The 18,357-nt window shown below is 35.9% G+C and overlaps 3 protein-coding genes across 4 annotated transcripts; all 3 read right to left on the reverse strand.

Moving 5' to 3' along the window:
• Nucleotides 1-134: 134 nt before the first annotated feature.
• On the reverse strand, nucleotides 135-7,984 carry LOC130717586 (coiled-coil domain-containing protein SCD2-like). Of its 2 annotated transcripts, none has more exons than XM_057567867.1 (17): nucleotides 7,512-7,976; nucleotides 7,272-7,408; nucleotides 7,093-7,168; nucleotides 6,900-6,941; nucleotides 6,754-6,816; nucleotides 5,893-5,942; nucleotides 5,771-5,798; nucleotides 3,717-3,791; nucleotides 3,529-3,639; nucleotides 3,387-3,447; nucleotides 2,776-2,892; nucleotides 2,504-2,625; nucleotides 2,289-2,358; nucleotides 1,842-1,883; nucleotides 1,700-1,740; nucleotides 1,232-1,358; nucleotides 135-417 (listed from the first exon to the last, which is right to left on the reverse strand). In XM_057567867.1, the coding sequence occupies exons 1-17, from the start codon at nucleotides 7,839-7,841 to the stop codon at nucleotides 305-307; spliced, it is 1,605 nt and encodes a 534-aa protein (XP_057423850.1). In that variant the 5' UTR covers nucleotides 7,842-7,976; the 3' UTR covers nucleotides 135-304. The 2 variants fall into 2 exon arrangements, with proteins under 2 accessions (XP_057423850.1, XP_057423851.1); XM_057567868.1 differs by lacking the exon at nucleotides 135-417 and adding an exon at nucleotides 434-1,021 and having other exon boundaries at nucleotides 7,512-7,984.
• A 2,750-nt stretch (nucleotides 7,985-10,734) lies between these two features.
• Nucleotides 10,735-12,051, reverse strand: LOC130720046 (uncharacterized). Its single transcript, XM_057570629.1, has 3 exons — nucleotides 11,469-12,051; nucleotides 11,035-11,306; nucleotides 10,735-10,905 (listed from the first exon to the last, which is right to left on the reverse strand). The coding sequence occupies exons 1-3, from the start codon at nucleotides 12,049-12,051 to the stop codon at nucleotides 10,735-10,737; spliced, it is 1,026 nt and encodes a 341-aa protein (XP_057426612.1).
• A 519-nt stretch (nucleotides 12,052-12,570) lies between these two features.
• Nucleotides 12,571-13,719, reverse strand: LOC130720047 (glutathione S-transferase T3-like). Its single transcript, XM_057570630.1, has one exon. The coding sequence runs from the start codon at nucleotides 13,717-13,719 to the stop codon at nucleotides 12,571-12,573; it is 1,149 nt and encodes a 382-aa protein (XP_057426613.1).
• Between the last annotated feature and the right edge of the window lie 4,638 nt (nucleotides 13,720-18,357).

Below are 18,357 nucleotides of genomic sequence, written 5' to 3' on the forward strand. Positions count from 1 at the left end.
ATTCAATATTACCTCCCATTATTGCTGATTTTCACGATTGAAGGGCATACCCATCTTAATTGTTTGATGTTAAAATGACTATATTGTGACAAATTATCACTATTTTTCATGCCATCCGAAGCAGAGAAACAAGCTAGCTAGAGCATCAGTTCCTACTTCCAAAATTCATTCTAGTAATACTTACAGCCAACAGTCTGAATAACCTCACTTAAAAACAAAGTGGAAGGTAACGATCTTCAAAAGCAAGATGAAATCACAATTCCTATGTATAAATCAGCAAACATTTCAATATATAAATTTCAGGTCATGTAGTCAATGTTAGTGAAATAGTATGGTCTTGATCAACTTCTTTTCTGGATGCTTCCCAAAGTCGATGTTCAATTCCCAATTTTCTCAGCTCTGATAGTCCTTGCTCAACTGAAATTTGAAAATTCATATAATTAAGACCATGCAAATTCCTGAGAATATTAAGCAAGAGTTCATCTCTTAGCCTAGTTAAAGTCGTCATCAATGGAGGTGAAATTAAAGCATTATCTGTGATGTATTTGTGAGAGGACCGACATAATTGGAGAAATTTAGATGTGGTATTTATGTTTTTGAAGTGCAATCTTAGGTCTCCAACTTAAAAACACTCCTTTAAGTCTCCATGATTGTCCTCAACCAAGTCTTCTTGCACATAATAAGGAGTGTTAACTATATCTTCGGCGAATAAAGGTGATCTGTAGTAAAACATAAGAGGACTGCTATTTAATACGGACAGGGAAAGTTTCGAAACATAAGAATCCTCACGTGGCCACATATGATTGGTGCTTAGTGTAATAAATGGTTATTGACTACAAAACTCAAAGACAGAAAGAAAACAAGGAGATGCAATGGCATTTAAAATTCTTACTTTCCGTTTCGTATCAAACCACAATTCTCAAAACATAAACCCAAGCCATATGTTACTGGTTACACCTAAACTGAGCCTTTTCTTCCCAGCAAATTAGTGTAATACTGGGTTGACACATCCAGGTTTTGGCTGTTGAACATCAATTAGAAAACTAACAGTTGAGTTAGTGATACGATACACACACATCTATGACAAACTACGAAGTTATTAAAATCTCAAATGTTGATAATTCAGCACTTTATTCTCTAAACGGAACTCCTTATTTTAGAGAAGCTAAATTCATACACCATATGCGCTACAAAGTAATTATTTCAAATACAAATGTTAGACAATAATTACCATCAACAGCATCGTGTGAGGTAGGCGAATGCCCACTCCGACCAATCCAAAAATGAAGACGATCTTTGGCAATGTCCTCCTCTATACTGTGAGCCTTGGCTCTTCTCCAGAAATATGTCAGCCAAGCCTGTCCGCAAAATGTAAATTCACTTAGAAAGCATGTTACAGCAATACAAACCACAGATGTCTTGTCAAACACAGAATAATGAGGAGTGACCATTAACTTCACTGGTCACAAATCAAAAGTAGTTGCAAGCGACCAATATTTATGAAAAGGTTGAAGAGCTAGAAGGGTGCTGTAAATGATTGAAAAGTAAAAGTTACAAAAATCAAAGTAAAAGATCCATGTAATCCAGGATCCAGGAAGGCATGTCTACTCATAGAAGAGAAATGAACTGCAATGGACACAGACATACAAGAAGCTGTTAATAAAAAAGAGCATGAATAATTCATAAGAGAATGAAATACCTCCTTGAAGAGAACATCCTCAGATTCCTCTGGACTAAGTTCTACATAAGAACAATAATATTTAGGATAGCATTATCTTATCATTTGCATGAAAGGGACAACCCATAGCTATTTCTGCAATACAAGTGGGGGGGGAACATACCAAAAGCTTCCATAAACTTAGGGTCCCCAGGTGATTTAATATCTGGTAATGACCAAAAGTGTACGCAATGTTGTTAGTGCATATGAAAAACAGACTTTATCCTACATATTTAAACACATCTAGAAAATAGGACAAGAGAGTAATCAAGGAGAAATACTTTAATCCCTATCTTTAAGAGGTGTCAGTTTCAACTTTCAAGTGTTTGAGCCAAAGAGGAAAAAATTACTCAGCCGCAAAAAGGTCGTAGGGGTTTTGTGTCAATGTCCAACACCGAGACACTCCTTTGAAGAGGAGTGTCCTGGCAATTGTGTGTGTATACACACAAACACACACACACATATATATACAGTCTTTAGCACATGCTTATTGACTGAAGTACATGGTTTAGGTTTACAACACACAAACTAGGAATACGGCAAGACAGGTAATGAAAGAATGAATGCATACCTGAGACTAATTGTCGAGCAGAATTTGGACGCCGCTGCTGGGCTAATGCTTGCACAATAGCATCCTCAACCTTAGAAAATAACCAAGAGAGAGAGAGAGAGAGAGAGAGAGTGAAAACTTTAGCATTGCTTATGTATGGTGTATTTAAGAAGATTACAAAAACTTAAATAGATGCACATGAGGAAAACAAGACAACCAAGGCATTCAAAGACAACCTTTAAAGAAGCAAGCTCCTTCAGTCCCATTTCAACGGAAAGCATACTTTCAATATTTCCTTCTCCAATAAGATCATTCAGATCTGGAACAAGTTTGCTGCGCTTCTCCATTGCATCTTCGCCTGTTAAAAAACAATCAAAATTATATATTGGAAATTCACAGGTCATGCAAAAGAATAGTGAAAATCATCACTATAAAAAAAAATAGAGCACGGATTAATTCTACTATGCAGGAATATGAATTGCAAAGCCCTAATCTTTATATTTCATGCCTTTTTCCCAGCATTCCTCCTCAGCCTTTTGTCCTGCAGAAACAACGACCTCAAATGGAAGAGGAGCTAAGGATGACCAGAGTTCGTACTTGGAAACTGCAACATCTGCACAGATGCCTATCATACATGGGAGAAGACAGTAATAAGTTCACCATGAAATTATTCACTTATCCAACTCAGCCACATTAAAACTAGATAAATAGCCAAAATAATTATACATGCATATACGCATACAGAAAAAAAAAATGATACTTAGGCTTTGCTGATGCACTCCAGTTCTGACAAGATATGGACTTACCTCACCAACAAAAGAACAAAAGGAAGATAAATCACCGCCTACAGTAGTTTAGTCTATTTTGCAGATAAATCCCAATATACAAAGCACATCCAATATGTAATCATGCACTCATTAGTTTTGCAATTATACTGACATGTTCAAACAGTTAAAATATGATAATAAAGTGTTCTAAAAGCTTATCCAGTTTCTGTCAAAAGTGACTAACATATGTAACCAATTGATACAAAAATACCCTGTTCCGTATGTCAGAAAGAGATTACATATCCCTAACCCAAAAGAAAAGAAAAAATTAAGCTACCAGGCAGAAGCTTACCATATTTTGCTGCTAACCCCCAATAACGAGCAAGCCAACACCTCTTTAGAACAACTTCCTCCTGATAAGAAGAAAACTTATACAATGAATTTTCCAAACAACAATTTTACTAATGGACTCCAGCAACTACCGAAGTACATACCATTTCTTTCTGAGTTAATATCATTCTTTGTGTCATTGATCGAAGAGCTTTCACTTCAGATTCAGCTCCATTTAGCTGTCTCACTGCAGCCTCAGTCTCAATTTTGGCATTCTATTTGAGAGGAAATAAGTAAAACATAAATAGCATCCTGTCTTGAGAATATGAAAAAAATTAAATGTAATATTCACCTCAACTTCAGCCTGTAGAGATGTGATTTCTGTATCAACTCCATCCCTACAGTCTCTGGAATTTTTAAGTGCAGCCTGTGAAACATAAAGCTTCATATATTATGAAGTACTAAACAAGAAATGGCACATCCTACAATTTTGCAGAGTAATAGCTCCATTCTCTGAATAGCATAAATTAACTATGTTCATAGTTTGTAATTTTGTATTAACTTGAAACCACTTGGAACTGGATAATTTCAGATCTTGTTATTGAAGAGATGGTAAACTACTTATCTATACATGTTAGAGACAGGGCCAGGCCTATCATTAAGAATGTGTATGTGAGATGGAATAAACAGCCAACTACTACTAGTGTTGACTGAGTATGGTAGTTATATTGTAAACAGTTGACTATAGCAACTGTTAAGAATTAGTACAGATTAGCTTTTGGGAATTAACTCGTGGGAGAGATCTGAATTCATTGGGAATTCCAAAACAAAAAGATTTTGATGAAGTTATACTAACACCATCATCATTTTTATATTATCTATCATTATTCAATTTTTCACGAAACATAAGATTATATTAATTTAAACGATATGATAAAGTTATACCGTGTATGACCAAACGTTGTATAATATTAAATTTTTATCAAGTCTTATACTAGACAACATACCAAACGGACCCTTAAAATATTTTATGGCTAACATTTTATTTGTCTTGAGGCATATATTATCTTCACAAGTAAAACTTTTTATAGTTAACATTTTCATTACTTCCTAAGTATTTGGTAAAGTTTCAATTTAATCTTTAAAAAACTTATTATATCTTAAATGTCAATAAGTTATTTTAATACTATAATTTTTTTCGTAATACCTTAGTTTTAGTGAAGAACCCTATTACCCTATATATCCATTGAGATTAATTAGTAATTTTAAACTTTAAAGATGAAAATTAAGATTATTTTAAATCATATGCATCATTTTATTTTTCAAATTTACTAAACAGAGTTTTTAATAGTGAAAACTTAAGCACATTTCTCTAAAAAAAATTGATAGAGGGATCCATTCCAAAACAAAAATCAAACAGGCCCAAAAGCCGATAACATTTCTCTAATGTTATAGTGATAAAAATATTAGTTTCGATAATCAAAAAAAGTAGTCTGATTATTGGGACTAAAAGTGAAAAATATTTTATTAAATGTAAGGATAAAATGGAAAAGTTTAGGGATTAATTCAAAAATATATAAATTTTGAGATACCAAACATATTTAAGCCTAAAAATAAATTTTACTTTATATAATTTAAGAAATGCATAAAAAAACTAATGCACTCAAACAAGTTTCCTGATTCTTAGTTTTCAAAACATGTTTTGAAAACAAATTTACCAAGCAAGTTTTGTTTTCCTCATCTCACACAGTTTACAAAATAGAACTACCAAACAAGTTATTCTTTTTTTTTCTTTTCAAAAACAATTTTTCAAAATTAATTTACAAAATGATTCTCAAAAACCAAAAAACAAGAACACAATCAAACAAGCCAAATCAACACCTCTCCTCAAGGTGGGGCATATATGCCATATGCATCCAACTTGTTAGTTGTTACATATATAAGTTATCTTATGACTTCGCAAGGATCTGGTGACAATATTCACTAGTTGAACAATAGAACAAACTAAAGAAGCTTTGATGTATACTGCAAGAATATTTATCCCAAATGAAAATCAACCTCAAAAGTGATTGTCCTCTTGTGAAAGATTGGATTTGAAGTGCGGTATACAAAAGTAGGCTACAAATAGAGATACGGCCTAAACAATGGGTTTAGGGTCAGGATTTTTCTGGATCAGAATCTTGTGCTCAGATACCAACTTGAATCTATTTATGATCTTATTATTGAAGAGATCCTATAGTACATAAAATCCGAAGAACTTAGGGATTGATTTGAGAGAGATTTTAGCTGTACCAGTTCTATCGAATGAAACTATATGAAATAGAAAGAAAGAAGGAAAATTCAGAAGAGTCAAACATGATCAGCATATGATATTCAACTCTATAGTTTGAGTTATTTCCACAATACCTCTCTTTGACGCAATGCGGCTTCCTTTCTGCAATGCAGACAATATGGGCATGTCATGCATACTACTAAGTTCATGAAAACCCAACTGCACTTTACAACTGTTTTAGCTTAAATCCACTCACCTGCTCAAGAGTTTAGCTTCCAAAGATACACCTTCTCCAAGGGAAGCAACCTACAGTCACAAAGAAAGCTTAAAGATTGCATACGTAGAATTGACAGAAGTTTCATTAGCATAACACTATAAACAAAAATATCTAAGTAAAGTAACAAAATTTCAGAAGTATAACATAAGTAGAAACAAGAGTTTTCTTGATCAAAGAGCTCTTCAAGTACGATGATTCTCTCTCTTTTTTTTTAGTTTCCTGAGGTAAAATGGAACAGAGCCCAATGTTCTGGTAAGGATCTAAGGCTGGTCACCTTGGATCTCGGAATCCTCAGATCTAGGGTTAGTTTAGCCGTCTTTAGCCAAAGAGAGAACTGGTCTTATTCAGTCTTGGGTCTAGCCTGGTATAGTGGAGCTGAAACTCTAATCCTGGGTCTATTACATCATGGGCTTTAGTATCCCCCAAAACTATTACATAGGCCTTTTCCCAGGACCGGCCCAAGCACGAATTACTCGCTCTCGCCCTAAGCGTTTCACCATGCTTCTTCAGGGAGCCCTAGTATAGGTCTAGACACCCTATACCAGTCCACTCCTAAAGCCACATTCTCCTAGCATAGCATATCAAATAAGAATAGCTGAGTGAGGGCCGAACACAACCCAGTCTATGCAGGTAAAATAAGTATGCTCATCAATAATTTAGAGTGAATTAAAATTTAAAAGCAAGGAAAAAATACTCTTAATCATAAACAGTACAGTAAGCCTGTAAATTACAGACACCAGTTCTCTTGTGAGCCAAGAACAAGTAGACAGTCCTTCAGAACACCATAGTCAATACTAGGAAACTAGAGTGCTGTATACAAATAAAGAAAAAGGTGAGCACCTGCTTCTCAAGCACCCTAACTCTAGCCTCGGCTTCTTTGCAACTCTCTTCCTCAAGTCTGAGCTGTAGATTTTACAAACACATGAACACTTATGAGTGATGTTAGTTTGTTCACAATCAGCGAAAAACATAGAATATCATATTACCTTGTCAAGAATACTTTCATTTTCTTCCTGTAGCATATCAACCTGCAGAGAGAAAAGGTTTGTTTCAGGCAAATTGAAAAGAAGAGAATAATATATATATATATATATATATATATATGTGTGTGTGTGTGTGGCCCTCAATTCTGTTTAATAAAAAGATGGAAATAATATTTGGTAAAACTGAGTAATTAACCTCATCACGAAGTGCAGAAGCCTGACGCTGATCTCCTGAATCTTTTGGTTGAACAAGTCCAGTATCAAACGGAAATCTGTAAATTTTCCATCCAACTTGTTACATTAAGGGAAAGAAATTAATTAAAGAGTAAAAGTATACTATACAGAAGCAATTAAGGAAGGAGAATGCAGTGGTACCTTTTATTATTATGAATGGGAGGGGGAGGGTCAATTGGAGCTGGAGTCCGCTGGCTTAAAGGTGGTCTGTTGGTATTAGTATTAGGTGGTGGTGGACGAAGATACATAGATTCATCTACAAGGTGGTTCCGAGCTAACTAATAGCAGAAAAGAAAAGAAAGCAAGTGAGTTAGTTAGTTGTTGAAAAATGTGGGGTGGAAGGGAAGGGAAGGGAAGGGAAGGGAAAAATTAAATTCGCACCGCAGGAGATGAAGATCTATGAGTGGAAGTGGAGTGCCTGGAAATAGAGAGAGGTGGAGGAGCAGTATAGCGAAATCCTAGATCGTCGTCATCTTCTTCATTGTCGGCAGTCTGAGAAGCCATAACCTGGGCAAGGCGTTGAGCGGCGGCTTTGGCAGCAACATTCTGAGTCCTTTTGATGGTTGAAATTCCGGTTCCAGTGAGGGAGGATGACCTAGCATGCCCATTACGTGAATGTGAATGTGAATGTGATGGAGACGATATCACATTCCCAGAATCACTGCTCCACTGCCGGATAGAGACCGGGCTCTCCCTCCCTTTCCGCTCCATCTATCTAATCTGCCAATGCCACTGCTACTGCCGATAGATAGATAGATAGATAGATAGATTCATCCCCTTTACCTTTACTCTTTGTGAAAGAGATCAGGTCAGATCAGATGTTACTTCACTCATTACCTAGTTAGTAACTAGTAAGTAAGTAAGTAATTAAATTAAGTACTCTGTGACTCTCGCTCTGTGCCGTGCGGTGTGTAATTATTACACTTTGACCGATACATATTGACTTACAGTATATGGACAATGCGAAAACGAAACAAGAGCAAAACGGATGGAAAATATAATCTTCATCTGTTTGGTTGAAAGGAGCAATTGTGAAAAGATTCATTTCGGTGGAAAAACTCCCTCTCTTAAGATATTTCAAGAGATTCATGTATTATTAATTTATTATACCTTGAGATAATCCAAATTCTTAGGTATGAGATTCACTTGGAAACAACTCATGAGGGAGTTTTTCCTACTTTCAGGTTTAACGCACACCTCACCAGCATCTAAAGGGATTAGAAGAGTCCACAACCACCAAGAATTTTAATGCTTTTGTTAATTATTTGCACTTGTACAGTTTTTTTATCATTCTTAGTCCGACTTCTAAACATTTTACTTCTTTCTAACCACTTGTTTTTAAGTACTCCTTTAATTTCATGATGATCTTATTGTTTTTCAAATCATGGCATGAATTTTGATGTATCACATTAATTGTTTGATAATGTTAATTGAGTTGGGTGATTTTTGTGCTTGAACTCAAGGATAACACAATTTTGACATGATTGCATGATTCACGTAGAATTCATAAAATATAACATGAAAATTAATTGAAATTAAGGAAATTTGAACCTTTTAAAAACTCGTGAAAGACTGTTTTTTAACACTGTGAGTTAAAAGATCATCATTATTTTGCATGGTTGATTTTATTTGAGTTTCATGATATCATTGGTTGATAGGAAATAATCAAAACACGTAATATTATGTATATATAGTCACTTAGTTTTCAATTAAATTCCATAGTTATCATTTTTTAGGCTAAAATTGATTTATTTTTTTGATTTGTTATTGTTTATAACCCTCAAGCCTAGAGAAAACAATGACTTCCTTGAAGTTTGATAGGTTAAGAGAGCATTCATAATAGTGGGTTGTATTCAAGTTGGGGGTGATGCTAGTATTCTATTTGTGGTTTGTATATTGTATCAATTCCTTTTTAAAAATTTACAAATTTGTTCATGTGTATATACTTCAAGAGAATAAAGAAGAGATTGACCAAAGAGGGTGGGAATGAACAATGTATCATTGCTGTGTTTTTTTTGTTATAATCACTACATTTCAATTTTGAAACACTCATGTTAAAAACTTAATTCTTAATTCTTGTTTGTTTGATAATACTTATGATATTTTGTTTGAGGGTAAACAAAGTGATAAATTATGAGTGTAAAATTAACGTACTTTTCGTTATCCATTTTAGCACTTATCTGATTGTCCATTTTAGCAAATTAGTGAATATTTAATTTATAGTGTTATCATGTGTTCAATTTATTAGAAATATAGTTTTAACTTTTAATTCTTACTTTTTAATTGCTAAGCTTTAAAGTGGAAATGAAGTTTGAAAGAATGGCATTTTTGCTAAGCTAGAATAATGTCATGAAGTGAAAATCAGGCACGGAGAATTCAACTTAGGAAGAGTTCCCTCGCTTAGCGAGGGAAGCAAACCTCACCATTGAGGAAAAGTGTCCACTTAGGCTCGCTAAGAAAATTAAGGTGGTTCAAAGGCACACTTAGGGACCATCTCTTGACTAAGAGAAAATCCACCGCCATGTTTCATTTAAATAGCTAAATTATACCATTTGGGAAGGGGGTTCTTGTCATTTTCTTTATTTCTGTAGATACATAAACATAGAGAAATAGGGGAGAGACTCAAGAGACCGGAGAAGAAGCCCTAGAGGTCATATTCGATGGTAAGATATGGCGACGGTTTTGGTTCTTTTAGTTCTTCATCTTTATTCTCTCAAAGGTCTGGAGATCCAAATATTTAGAATGCCTCTCAACAATCTCAAGAACATTTTGACTAAATGAGAGTTCTAATTTGTTCAAGTTGATTTGTTGGCCTAATGCTTCCTGATACACCTGAAGGATTAACTTGATTACATGTTTCCTTCCTATATGCTCTGCAAAAAGATTATGTTGTCATAAAAAAAATAAGGGATTAGTTTCAAGCACACCACAAGATACTTTCACACCATACATAGCTCTGTCCTCTTGAGGTTTCCTAAATAAATCACAAAACATCACCGCTGCTCCGCAGTCCGCACAAATAATGAATAGATAGGGGAATAACATATCACTTGTCTCAATCCTCTTTGAGGAGTGAAATTTTGATATGTGCACTATTCAGCACTATTCTACACTATTCATGTGCCACGTCAGACTTAAGAGCCTGCTAAGAGCCTGAAGCAGATTTTGCTCCAATGCATGGGCTCTTAAATTACTATTACAAGGGTCCCACTGTGTCCCACCATACAACATTAAATAATGATATTTATTTTCACCTAATTTAGATTTAAAATTTAATAGTATATCAATACTTCAACTAGAAATTAATTTAATTATTACTTATACTAATTTAATTTAAAATTAATTTTCCTAAAATTTTAAAAAAAGTACATTGTATTGAATTATAGAAATAAAAGAGAGCCAAACTTGAGAGAGAGAGCCTCATTAAAACCTTACTAGGAAAAGCCGAATTGGGATACAAGCCTAGTGAAGGAAAAAGAGTACAACAATCCCTAAGAGAGACCTTAATACATTACATTAACAAAATAAATACGAAAGGAAATACATGAGAATGAAAAATAAACAACAATACATTTGAAACGAAATACACATCAAGGCGTGAAGATTAAGTTTCATTATTATCGATTTCAGGAAGGTCCCAGATATGCTCCACCAAGTCTGCTTGAAGTTGGCGATGGATTGACTTTTCAATTTGATGTGCTCTCCTTTCCAACATATTTCTAAAAGCGGGAATAGGACCGCTTAATACTTCAGCATCCGATATGTCATTATTGACCTGCTCATAAACAAAATTACCTTTGTACGTGTTGCGCTCATCTTCAACAATCATGTTATGCAATATGATGCAAGCATAGATGATTGACTTCATGTCATTCGGATGCCACCAGCGTGATGGACCACGGACAATCGCAAACCGAGATTGGAGCACTCCGAATGCACGTTCCACGTCCTTTCTTGCTGCTTCTTGTCTTTTGGCAAACTTTTGCTTTTTTTCTCCTTGTGGCATTGGGATGGTCTTCACAAATGTACCCCACTCGGGATAGATACCGTCTGCTAGATAGTATCCCATGTGATACATTGTTTCATTCACTCTAAATTTCACCATGGGAGCAGCTCCACGCAAAACCTCATTAAACACCGGAGATTGGTTTAGCACAGTAATGTCATTATTTGAGCCTGCAATGCCAAAAAATGCATGCCAAATCCACAAGTCTTGTGATGCCACTGCTTCAAGCATGATTGTGGGTCTTCCATGATCACCTCGGGTGTATTGACCTTTCCACGCAACTGGACAATTCTTCCATTCCCAATGCATACAATCAATGGAACCTAACATACCTGGAAATCCACGAGACTCCCCCCATTGAAGTAGGCGTGTCATGTCTTCCTCGTTTGGACGCCTCAAGTATTGCCCACCAAATACTTCACACACACCTTCTACAAAATTCTTTAAGCACTCAATTGCAGTACTTTCACCAATTCTAACGTATTCATCAACACTGTCAGCAGGTGATCCATACGCTAACATACGAATAGCGGCGGTGTACTTTTGTAATGGTGATAGACCTTGTCTTCCAACTGCATCAACGGACATTAAAAAGTACGGGTTATAAGACCCAAGGGCCTCTACAATTCTGAGGAACACATGCTTTCGCATTCGAAACCTTCGTCGGAAAAGCTCTTCCGTGTATACAGGATTTTCAGAGAAGTAGTCCTTCATCAACCGCTCGTTCCCAGCTTCACGATCTCTCTTTATTACTCTTCTTGTTTTCTTGGGCCTAACGGTGTTGGCATGTTGTTGTTGTTGTTGATAGAACTCCATCTCCTGCTGCATCATATCTTCAACGAACGTGTCATTCATAAAATCCTCCACACATTCGTTGTAAAATGTGTTCCAGTCGGGTAAATTGTTTGGATCCATTATATGGCACAAATGACAAAATATTGGTGTAATTTGATAGGAGGAATACAAGATGAGAGAACGAAAGAACTGTTGAATGTTGAAATGAATGAAATATGGCATGAATAAATAAGAGAAACAACGGTTATATTCCCAACGGCTATATTCCCCAACGACTATATTCCCAACGGCTATATTCCCAACGGCTATATTACCCAACCGCTATATTCCCAACGGCTATATTTCCCAACGGCTATATTTCCCAACGGCTATATCCCCAACGGCTATATTCCCCAACCGCTATATTCTCCAACGGCTATATTCCCCAACATTGACATAGTACTTATTACGAAATTTGAATGATAAAATTACGACATTGACAATATACTAATTAAGAAATTAGAATAACGAAATTACAACATTGATTCAGTACACATGAAGAAGCTAGAATAATAAAGTTACAACATTGATGCAATACACATTAAGAAATTGGAAGAATAAAATTACATCACTAATACACATTAAGAAACACAAGAAGATTTAAGACATTCCTAGTTCACTTAAGGCGAAAGCACGTAGTGCGTTATGCGTACGCAACTCCTCATCGTTCATTCCAGATGTGTTCTTGTTAAGGATATCCATATATGCCCGAAAGTTCTCCGCCTTCTTAAATTTGAGTTCTTCCTGTCTCAATTGCAGTTCACTTTGTTTCAGTTGTTGGTCAGCTTGTTGCAAATCTAGTTCTCTGTTCCTTATCTCCCTAAAATTTGCCATCATTTCCATTTTAGCCTTCCCCATGGCTAACACATCAGGGTGAGGAGCAAAAGATAGAGTACTTGACGCAGTATCTGTTGTTTTGGCCTTTCTCTTCTCTGCCTTCTTGCCCTTCAGGCGAGTTGTTGGTGGTGTTGCCTCATATTCGTCGCAATCAATTGATGCACTTGGGTCAGTCGATGTTCCGTCGGCGCCAGCTCCTGACTTCTTTTGTCCCCTTGAATTGGTTTTCATTGATTGTCCCTTCCACTTTGGTTCATCTTTCACCATCCGCCATACATTCTCATGTGTGAAATCTTTTTTATGGTCTACCTGAAATAGGGCATGCGCCTCAGCCATGATATCCTTCTCTGAGTGTCCACTTTTCCAAGGAGTGGTAACTTTGTTGTAGCAACCGGTAAAGAATTGAATATCTTTACTCAATTTTCCAAAACGACATTTCAGCATCTTCCCTGTCCTCGGAGGAGTGTCAAAGTCACGGTACTCATCAAATTGGTCGCGGATCCTATCCCAAAACTTTGCTGCCGTTTGATCAGTTCCCACCGTCGGATCCTTAGAAATGTTGAGCCATGATTGAACAAGAAGTAAATCGTCTTTAACCCTCCATCTGGTGCGTTTCTTTCCAGAAGATTGATCCTCATCTTCAAGATCAATATCATCTAGACCCTCGTGTTGTGTATCATCAGGCGTAGCCTCACATTGTGTATCAGAGACTTTTGAACCAGTGCTACCAGTAGGAGGGGCTTGGCTTTGAAATTGGTATTGTGGTGGATACATGGGGTATTGTGGATTTGTGAAATTTTCATCAGGGTGAAGTGGTTGGTTTTGAGATGTATATGGAAACATTTGGTACTGAGAATTATGAACATTGCCACCGGTGTGAGGCGATTGGTTTTGAGGTGGATATGAAGACATTTGGTATTGAGAATTTTGAAAATTGCCACCGGGGTGATGCGGTTGGTTTTGAGGTGGATATGGAGACATTTGGTGTTGATAATTTTGAAAATTGCCACCGGGGTGATGCGATTGGTTTTGAGGTGGATATGGAGACATTTGGTGTTGAGAAATTTGAAAATTGCCTCGGGTGTGACGCGCTTGGTTGTGAGGAGGAAATGACGGCGTAGGTCGAAACACCTGTGAAGGTTGGTTTCCTTGTTGTAACACCGGCGGAGGTTGAGAACTTTCATTGGTGGGAAGTGTTTGATCGTCCAACAAATCATAGTATTGTTGATAATGTTGGTGATCCATTTTGAATTGATGTGTAAAATGATGAAGTGCACACTATATATAATGTATAAAAGCTGAAAATGGGAGAGAAACGGTCTGATAACCGGCCAAACCAGTCAGACAACCTAAAACGGTTAAAAAACCGGCTCCAGCCGGTCTGAAACCGGTCTGAAACCCTAACCCTATATATAAACCCATCAAGAGCCCCATTTGTGAACCCTAGCCGCCTCTCCCCCTCCCCCCCCCTCGAAACCCTCTTCTCCTCCCCTCTTCTCTTCTTCTTCTTCTCCTCCCCTCTTCTCTTCTCTTCTTCTTCTTCTCCCCTCTGAAACCCAACCCACCTCTGCAACCCCACCACCACCACTGAAACCCAACCCACCGAAAGCCTCTTCTTCTTCTTCTCCTCCCCTCTTCTCTTCTTCTCCCCTGCCTCCTCGAAACTCCCTTCCCTTCTTCTCCCCTCTTCTCTTCTTCTTCTTCTCCCCTCTGAAACCCAACCCACCTCTACAACCCCACCACCACCACTGAAACCCAACCCACCAAAACCCAACCTCACCACTGAAACCCAAAACCCACCTCACCACCACTGAAACCCAAAACCCACCTCACCCCCACCGAAACCCAACCCACATCACCGCCTCAAACACCCACCACCACAGCCAAAATCCACCTCACCGCCCCCAAATCGACTTACCACCACCCAAATCGGAGCCACCAGATCAGATCAGGGGAAAGGAAGCCCCTTTTCGCACATTCAAGTCTCCCTTTCAACAAGATCGGACATGCAAGGCTCAGAATTTTTTTTTTTTCCTATGTAAATATCAGTTGCAGTGTAAAAGTTTGATTTTGGTTGTAAAGTTTGGATTTTTTTTTAAAAAAATTGATTTTGGTTTTGTTCTTGTGTTAGTTTATTTCAAATCTGTTCTTCTTCTTCTTCCCTTCTACCGTTTCTTCCCTCTGAAAGTAGTTGATGAGGAGCATGTGAGAGAAAATAATCGTTTTTTAATATAAGAGCTCATTAAGCAGGAGCTCTTGCAGAAGAGCCTATGGACTGTAGCTAAGAGCTTTAAGGCTCTCTCCAATGCAGGGAAAAAATAAGAGCCGGCTCTTAGCAACTCCAGCTGGCCTAAGAGCCCAGCGTTGGAGTTGCTCTTACGCCGTTTAGGCGATAGGGTCAGCTAATCAATCTGTAAGCAAGCAGCATGAGAGAGGAGGTACAGAAATAGGGGTGATTTGTTTGTGAGTTTTATTTGTAACAGTATCTCAAATGCAAATGCAAGCTTCTTATTTTTTAGTTAAGTCTTAAGAATTGAGTTTTTAACTACTTGAGAGGATGACGTGGAGTTCCTAGTTCTTATCTAGATTCTTATATAAGGGGGGCGTTTGGTACAAGGTTGGGAAATACATTCCCGGGAATGTGGAGGTAGGGAATCATATTCTCGTGTTTGTTATAAGGTTGGAAATTTGATGCCCGGGAATGACATAACTTTTATAACTTCTGTCATTTGATTCTCATGAAATAAGTTTGGAATCTTGCATTCTTACGGGGAAGTGAATGTAACTTCCACTACTCATAAATTGCATCACTTTTTTTTATTTTTCATTTTTAAATTAAGTAGAATTAAAAAAATATTCCCGAGAATCCTAAATCCTAACCAAACACACATTAAGTCTTGCCCATGAATGATATTCCCAACAATCAGACTCCAATGAATATTATTCTCGGGAATGTATTTCTCAACTTTCTATCAAACGCCCCCTAAGAAGTTTTACTTTTTGAGTTCTAAACATAAAAAATTAATTTTTTTTGTCTCATTCATTTAATTTAAGTATTGAATTAGCATTTAAATTTAAATCACAATTATATGGAAATAAAAAATAGTAATATAATGGAATTGTGAGACTGGATGAATAGTGTTAAGAACTAAGAAGTAAGAATTAAGAACTTATGGTTGAAGCAAAATCAGCAAAGAGTTGCTTAAGTATATGTGACAGTACGGACCCACATGAATAGTGTTAAGAACTAATAAATAAAAACTAGCATTGGAGATGCTCTAAGTGACTTTCAAATTTTTACTGACTTATTGACCCTGAACTACCAAATAAAAGATGATTGACCCTTAACCCCCTAATAAGGGTTGTTATTAATTTATTATTTATTGACAAGTCTTTAATTTAAGAGATAAATTAGTTTTTTTACATCGAAAAGATAAATTGCACCCTATAGGGTTTGATCCCTAGACCTCCTCACCCAACTCATATCTCTCCTAGCTTTTACCACTTGAACTATTATTCATGGATAGAGATAAACTAGTTGAATTACTTGTGCATTGCACGGGTGACTTTATCATTAAATTTGTGTAGTATTTTTTTTTTAGTTTTTATAATTTTAATTGCACAAATATTTTTTTAAATAAATTTTTAATTGTAGAAATATATAAATATTTATTAGAAATATATATATATATATATATTTAATGTATTTTTTATACCATAAAAAAGTTAATTTGTTTATGATTTTTTATATATTAATATTTCCTTACAAATAATAATGTTAATGTTATTTTTTTTAATAAATAACATTAATTAAGGAGTTAGAATGATAAACTTACTTGATAATTATTTTCAAAATTATCAAATTATCAAATTGGCGTAACCATCATTTATTCATAAGAAGAGCATGTATTGTCGCTTGCTGACCACGTTAAGTTATGTAGAGGTCGAGCAGGGGTTTGATTTGCTTCCTGATGCTAACCGTGTAAGTTTATAGCTCCTTTATTGGGTGTTGCTCCCTAGGATGATGCTCGCTTGGTTTGTTTTGTTTATTTTTGGGCCCTTGTTGGTGTTTTATTTTTATTGGCTTTTCTTTTTGTTAGGTTTCGCTATCTTTTGAGATGATTTGTGTAAAATTATGTGAACATTTTTTAAAAAATCATATTTATCTTAGGTTGAACTTATGTTATAACATAACAAGATGAAAGAATAAATTAAAATTTGTTACCAAGTAAATTGTTATCTTAATTTGTCAGTGAATTATAGCTCACGTGGTAAGAATTAGGGGACATGTAGGTTGGGTGGGGGTTTCATGGATCAATCCCTGAAGGGTGGAGTTTGTCTTTTTGATGTACTAAAAGAAAATTGTTATCTTAATTTGATTTTTTTATGATAAAGTTACTTGACTAATTCTAAACTAAGGTAGTGGTTATTGTATATGATTACTTTTTAGAAAAGAAAATAATTATAAGCTTTCAAATTTGAATTTTTAATAAATTTTTTTGTAATAATAACATTTGTTGTTAAAAATATTATAATTTGTATATTCTTGGTAAGTTTTTCAATAGTTTTTTAGATTAATTTTATTCAAAATATAATACATAATTAAGATTTTAAATATTTATTTTATCTGTCTTGTAAAAGCTTTCAATATTTTTATAATGCACATGTTTTTTAAAATATTATTAGGGTAACGTAAACTATGGATGTTCGACTAACGACCATCGCTTTTGGGATGTCTGTTACGCTGTTTAGGCGACGAGAGTTGGAATTTGTACCCCCTTCTTAGAATTTTTACCCCCTTTTAAAGTGGGAAATGTCCAAAATATCATTGTTTAAATAATTCTGAGCTTTAAATCTCAGGATATTTTATAACATCTCTTAATGCTTATCCCGAGATTTGGTGGCTCGGAAACATCCTGAGAGTCTAACTCCCAGAATCCTTTCGAGGATTATGCCTCGGTAATTTATAAACGTGGATTTCCCGAGGTTTGTTAAGCTCGAAATGTGAAAAATGTGTTCTCGAGGTTATCAAACCTCGGGCAAATTATACCTAACTCAAAATATCATTTTCTGGGACCTAGGTCTCGGGATGATTATGATGCCTATCGCTCGGTATTTTAATCTCGCCCAGACCCACCTTAAATACATGCTAATAATCGTATAACTCCCTCATAACTATCTTAACTTTCTCATAACTCCCCAATTTAATACCCCACCGAACTCCAATGAACTCTGTCTCCTGCAACTTCCCCGCTTCCATCTTCACTCGCAAATAGGGGTAGAAATAGGCTGGGCCTAGGTAGGCTTTGCGCAAATAGGCCTAGCCTGTTTAAAAATCTTAAGGTCTGAGCATGGATCGTGGCCTGTCAAAGGCTTTTTTTCGAGCCTGAACTGGCCTTCTCAAAAGTCTGGCTTGGCCTGGTAGCTTATTTAAAGGTATGTTTCATAACAAGAGTTTTACGTTTGCTAACAAACTTATTTGTACATAAGCTATCAAACTTATAAGCTAATAAGTTAAATTATACAAAAATAATTTTTTCAACAATCAGA

This window comes from Lotus japonicus, chromosome 5 (genome assembly GCF_012489685.1).
Source record: "Lotus japonicus ecotype B-129 chromosome 5, LjGifu_v1.2".
Taxonomy (NCBI): Eukaryota; Viridiplantae; Streptophyta; class Magnoliopsida; order Fabales; family Fabaceae; genus Lotus; species Lotus japonicus.

Excerpts from the sequence above, each read along its gene's own strand:
- LOC130717586 (XM_057567867.1), bottom strand. The coding sequence starts at position 7,841 with ATGGAGCGGAAAGGGAGGGAGAGCCCGGTCTCTATCCGGCAGTGGAGC. Across the intron at positions 6,942-7,092 it reads CTTCTGCACTTCGTGATGAG|GTTGATATGCTACAGGAAGA; the intron begins GTTAATTACTCA and ends TTCTCTCTGCAG. Across the intron at positions 2,359-2,503 it reads AGGAGCTTGCTTCTTTAAAG|GTTGAGGATGCTATTGTGCA; the intron begins GTTGTCTTTGAA and ends TTATTTTCTAAG.
- LOC130720046 (XM_057570629.1), bottom strand. The coding sequence starts at position 12,051 with ATGGATCCAAACAATTTACCCGACTGGAACACATTTTACAACGAATGT. Across the intron at positions 11,307-11,468 it reads GGAGTCTCGTGGATTTCCAG|GCTCAAATAATGACATTACT; the intron begins GTATGTTAGGTT and ends TTGGCATTGCAG. Across the intron at positions 10,906-11,034 it reads TCCAATCTCGGTTTGCGATT|GTCAATAATGACATATCGGA; the intron begins GTCCGTGGTCCA and ends GTTTATGAGCAG.
- LOC130720047 (XM_057570630.1), bottom strand. The coding sequence starts at position 13,719 with ATGTCTTCATATCCACCTCAAAACCAATCGCCTCACACCGGTGGCAAT.